The 6155-nt window shown below is 35.2% G+C and overlaps 1 protein-coding gene across 2 annotated transcripts in view; it reads right to left on the bottom strand.

Moving 5' to 3' along the window:
• The window catches only part of LOC110451383 (deleted in malignant brain tumors 1 protein-like), a 72921-nt gene that overhangs the window by 35400 nt on the left and 31366 nt on the right, over positions 1 to 6155 (bottom strand). For both annotated transcript variants that reach the window (XM_021499359.1, XM_021499360.1), the window contains exons 5-7: positions 4348 to 4547; positions 1907 to 2048; positions 553 to 800 (exon numbers count right to left, since the gene is read on the bottom strand). In XM_021499359.1, the coding sequence (XP_021355034.1) occupies positions 553 to 800; positions 1907 to 2048; positions 4348 to 4547 (590 nt within the window). The remainder of the gene's footprint in view (positions 1 to 552; positions 801 to 1906; positions 2049 to 4347; positions 4548 to 6155) is intronic.

Genomic DNA, 6155 nt, shown 5'->3' with positions numbered 1-6155 from the left:
ACATTTCTATTTTATTGCAGTTTAAGAAGGAGTAGACGACTTTTTTCAATTTCGTGCAGGTATGAAGGCAAATTCTCCAAACCTATATTTTCATATGCCAATTTTGGCGCTTCTTCCATAGAGTGAGCAATTATCTCACCACTCTGCTGGATTATACGTGCTACAGAGCAGGGTTTGGGAAATACAAGAAGAGCAAACACTGTCTTATTGGTTGGGAGGGAAGTTAGGTTAGAATTATTACAGTTTATTATTTCAGTTTATTATTACAGTTTATTATCTCAGAGTTCTGATACTACGATGACTAACAATTAGTCATTTAATTTCTGGATACAATCCCTAAATGGATGCATTTTAATACTGGGTCAAGGACATCTTATGTTTATGTTGTCCGTTAACGTTAGGTACACACCACCTGATGATGTTAACAATGATTATAATGAACCACTTAATTGTATCTTCACCTATAAACTTTAAGCCGTACAATTTTAAAAGCTTGACCAAATTCTATACCAATCAACTCTCAAAAGCAGTCCATACATCTGCTCAACTTACCTCGGACTGTCGGGATAGGAGATGTGCTGTTTGTCTGTCCGACATATAGGGCTGTAGACGTTGTTAGCGACACACTTATGTTACACTGTACAGATACTTGATAGCGTCCCCTGGTATCGCAACTTCGGTTATAACTTTCCATGTACCTACAGTCAGCTAGACGGTTCTCTGTCCCTTCACAACTAACGTCGCCTATCCAATAGTAGCTAGAGCTTGTTCCATGCCATGTACCTGGCCATTGTCCACCACTGTTAAGACCAATGAAGCTATATCTACTGGTATGTTATACAATGTACAAGTTAATGGCTGGTCTTTAAACTTAGTTTTGAGCAATACACTTAATCTGTAAAATTTCAATGACTATTGATTTATGTGTTGACCTTCTATTACAAATGTCAATCATGCTAATTGTAATTTGGAATGTTTCTTCTCGTCCTTTTTTATTCACGAAATGAAATGATTCGATATTTAGAAAAATAATAAACTTCATATTCACTGTATATGCTGATTTGTTATCTAATCTTTACATATGATATTCTTGTTAAGGTACATATAGCAAAGCCAAAAACGTGGAAGGCATAGTGCCCGAAATACTAGACAAGGGCACTTTGCTTCTCAAGACAACACTGTAAGAGAAATGTTCCTGGGAGAAAGGGTCAAAGCAGATCTGGTACATTATTTGACTCTGGACATTGCAATTCTTGTTAAGTGATCCCATTCAATATAGACAAGCATAACACATCCGCGTACATCAAGCATTTATCATGGCATGTATGTTAAGTTTGTTAACGAAATTTTATAACGTCTAAATCAACTTAAATCCTTGTAATCTCACGATCAGAATCTTCTATAAAATATTTTGCATCAAGCATGACGTCTTTGTTAACTATTTGTCTTTCGAATTCAGAACAACATTTCATAATCCTCGTTCAATATGCCATTACAATACAATCACAATGATTGACTACTTGCTAATCATATCTTTTGTTTCTAGCATTAGTATAACGATAGAAATCGATCAATGTACCATTGAATTCAGTCATTTCTATCATGACTTAATTGCTATTTCCTATTTTGCTCCTTAACGTTATTTATACGTTCGCCTCTTTGTGTCTCCAATAACGAAACGTCGTTTTCGAACTTGGTGACTGATACAATGGCAAACGGCAACAACGACAACCAAATCCCAAGGGATACATTTTTCCGTTACACTATTCCCGTGATAGAAAAAAGGCATATTGTAAGAATATTAACCCGTAGTCAAGAAAATGAACTCCACCAAAAAATATGGCAATGGAGGTTAGGAATTATCATGTGATTAATTCAATCTCGTAGCCAAAGTTGAATAGCATACCTGTAGCCGAGTTGACGACAAACGACCATAGCGTTAGTAGTGTAGTTCCAGTCGTCGTCACAAACCACTCCCCATTGACCGTCATGGTAAATCTCTAACCTACCCTCCGCGTCGGAAGGCCCTCCAATCAGGCGGACGTCTCCTGTACAACATGGCCGCTATTTAGTACAGCGGATTAGGAAATATGACAAGACTCTTTCGTTTGTAATCGAGATGTATGGAGAATTCCTGCTCAGAGCTTTATACCAATATATGATCTAGGAGGTAAGAATTCTCTATTCATCTACCATTATATATGAGACATTTTTTGTTCTCTCATTTTTACTTCTAATTACATTTACAAACGGTCGCCATTATGTAGTTTTCTAAATAATGAAATATTTTATCCATGATTAATCACAAAATAATCCAAGAAAATGGATTTTCAATACCCTAAAACTGCTACATCTTTCTATTGAACTGGTCATCAAATCAACAAACTTACAAGAAAAAACAAACAACTATTCATTCGGAGTTACGCCGTTTTGTTATTGCATCCATCCGCCTTGTAATAAGCCCGTGTAACATAATACAATCAAGCATGGTTATCTTACATGGACCAGGCTTAACTTACATGACTTGATTGGGAAGGAAATCAAGTAATATTAATTGTAATGCTGTGTCCTGCTTCTCTGTTGGCTTTCTTCAGACATGACAAATTCAATATCTAAATCATTCCAGGAAGATCAATGTAAAGTTAAGCTGCCTGTAACTCCTTCATAGGGACACTCATTTGTAACTATGTAGACCCTGAGCAGCAGAAGGACAGGGCACTGTTTGCGTTACCAGTGACAATTCCAAAATGTGAGGATATTTCCTGAAGTACTGGTATATTTATTACGTAGTTACCTGATGACGATTTAGAAAGTACCGGGAGACTTATAAGTTATTTGATGAAATCTTCCTAAGTAACAACATCCTTTCAAGTACGTTTCCTTTAGAAGAAATAATATGACGTGTATACCTGCTGCTACCCATTGCTATAACGTTTATACCTGCTACTACCCAATGCTATGACGTGTATACCTGCTACTTCCCATTGCTATGACGTGTATACCTGCTACTACCCATTAATATGAAGTGTATACCTGCTACTACCCATTAATATGACGTATATATACCTGCTACTACCCATTGCATGTGTATTCCTGCTACTACCCATTGCTATGACGTGTATACCTGCTACTTCCCATTGCTATGACGTGTATACCTGCTACTATCCATTGCTATGACGCGTATACCTGCTACTACCCAATGCTATGACGTGTATACCTGCTACTACCCATTGGTATGACATTTATACCTTCTACTACCCAATGATATGACGTGTATACATGCTACTATCCATTGCTATGACGTGTATACCTGCTACTAGCCATTGCTATGACGTTTATACCTGCTACTACCCATTGCTATGACGTGTTTATTCCTGCTACTACCCAATGCTATGACGCGTATACCTGCTACTACCCATTGCTATGACGTGTATACCGGCTACTACCCATTGCTATGACGTGTATACCTGCTCCTACCCATAACATGTGTATTCCTGCTACTACCATTGCTATGACGTGTATACCTGCTCCTATCCATTGCTATGACGTGTATACCTGCTACTCCCCATTACATGTGTATTCCTGCTACTACCATTGCTATGACGTGTATACCTGCTCCTATCCATTGCTATGACGTGTATACCTGCTACTCCCCATTGCTATGACGTGTATCCCTGCTACTACCCATTACATGTGTATTCCTGCTACTAACCATTGCTATGACGTGTATACCTGCTACTACCCATTGGTATGACATTTATACCTTCTACTACCCAATGATATGACGTGTATACATGCTACTATCCATTGCTATGACGTGTATACCTGCTACTCCCCATTGCTATGACGTGTATACCTGCTACTACCCATTGCATGATGTGTATACCTGCTACTACCCATTGCATGATGTGTAAGAGGCCACTCATATTGGACCCTGCAGAAAGGGGGTTTCGCTTTGGTATACAATTGCGGCAAAAATAAAACGGTGATCCATCCATTGCAGGTTGTGTGATCTCTATATTTGTTTGCACATAAGTCAACTGAACATTAATTCAAGGAGCCATTATTTCATAAAACTAGCAAAAGATGTCCAGATTTAAACAAAAAAGATATATCCGATATATTACATATTTAAAACATCTATACTCATATAAATAGAGATATGATGTGCTTTGTGTAATTTTCTTACTGTACATATAATATACAATATCTGATATTAAAATGGAATAGCTCCGAATCCATACCAGACATAAATTTCATAAAGAAAATTCATCTTAAAAACATGTAAAAAAAATCATAGTTCTTATATAATTATTAAATCCCCCCCCCCCCCCTAATTATATTTACCTTCAGTGCCAGTTTGCTTTCCAAACGTGTCACACATGACAGCCACCTGATTGTTATCCCTCTCATAGCAAAGTTCGTCGTACCTTTCACTGTATCTGCAGTCGGCCAGACGTTCCTCTGTCCCTTCACATATAACGTCATCAATCCTATAGGTGCTGGTGATGTTCTCGACGTACCGGGTAGTTGGCCATCGTCCGCCTCTGTTAACAATACCCGAAAGGGGGTTCTTACCAGGTATCTAGTTTACGTGTGGTAATACTACAGTTGGTTTCGGTTCAGTGTGTATTCTTGTATTTCTTTAGTACATGTATACTTATTGGATAGGTTTCATAAAAGTTATATTGCTGTATAAGTGTCATTCCGCCAATCATTAGTAACACATTAATGTCAAATTATCATTTTGTATATCATACAAGTAACATTACTGAAACACAACAATGCCGTTTATGATACAAATTACATTACTATAAACATAACTATTCTGTATATCATACCAGTTACATTACTGAAACAGTACCATTCTGTATATCATACAAGTTACATTACTGAAACATTACCCTTTCGTATATCATACAAATTACATTACTGAAACATAACTATTCTGTATATCATACATGTTACATTACTGAAACATAACTATTCTGTATATCATACCAGTTACATTACTGAAACATAACTATTCTGTATATCAAACAAGTTACATTACTGAAACATAACTATTCTGTATATCATACACATTACATTACTGAAACATAGCCATTCTGTATATCATACATGTTACATTACTGAAACATAAACATTCTGTATATCATACACATTACATTACCTATCAATCAATTTGCATGACACTGTAATTATCATTCTCTCTATCTAAAAGTTACATCACCGTATTATTGTCATTCTGGCTATCATACAAGTTACATTACTGAAACATAACTATTCTGTGTATCATACAAATTACGTTACTGAAACATAACTATTATGTTTAACAAAGAAGGTAATTACTGAAACATAACTATTCTGTAAATCATACAAGTTACATTACTGAAACATAGCCATTCTGTATATCATACAAATATATAACTGAAACATAACCATTCTGTATATCATACAAGTTACATTACTGAAACATAACAATTCTGTATATCATACAAATTACATTACTGAATCATTACCATTCTGTATATCATACAAATTACATTACTGAAACATAACCATTCTGTATATCATACAAATACATAACCGAAACATAACCATTCTGTATATCATAGAAGTTACGTTACTCGAACATAGCCATTCTGTGTATCATACAAATTACATTACTGAAACATTACCATTCTGTATATCATACAAATTACATTACTGAAACATAACCATTCTGTATATCATACAAATTACATTACTGAAACATTACCCNATCATACAAGTTACATTACTGAAACATTACCATTCTGTATATCATACAAATTACATTACTGAAACATAACCATTCTGTATATCATACACATTACATTGCTAAAACATAACCATTCTGTATATCATACAAGTTACATTACTGAAACATAACCATTCTGTATATCATACACATTACATTGCTAAAACATAGCAATTCTGTATATCATATACGTTACATTACTGAAACATAAACATTCTGTATATCATACACATTACATTACCGAACAATAGCCATTCTGTATATCATACAAATTACATCACTGAAACATAACCATTCTGTATATCATACAAATTACATTACTGAAACATAACTATTCTGTATATCATACAAGTTATATTACTGAAACATAACC

Source organism: Mizuhopecten yessoensis, unplaced genomic scaffold, assembly GCF_002113885.1.
Source record: "Mizuhopecten yessoensis strain PY_sf001 unplaced genomic scaffold, ASM211388v2 scaffold5979, whole genome shotgun sequence".
NCBI classification, from domain to species: Eukaryota; Metazoa; Mollusca; class Bivalvia; order Pectinida; family Pectinidae; genus Mizuhopecten; species Mizuhopecten yessoensis.
Note: the sequence above shows the minus strand (reverse complement) of the source record. Positions and strands in the feature narration are given on the sequence as shown.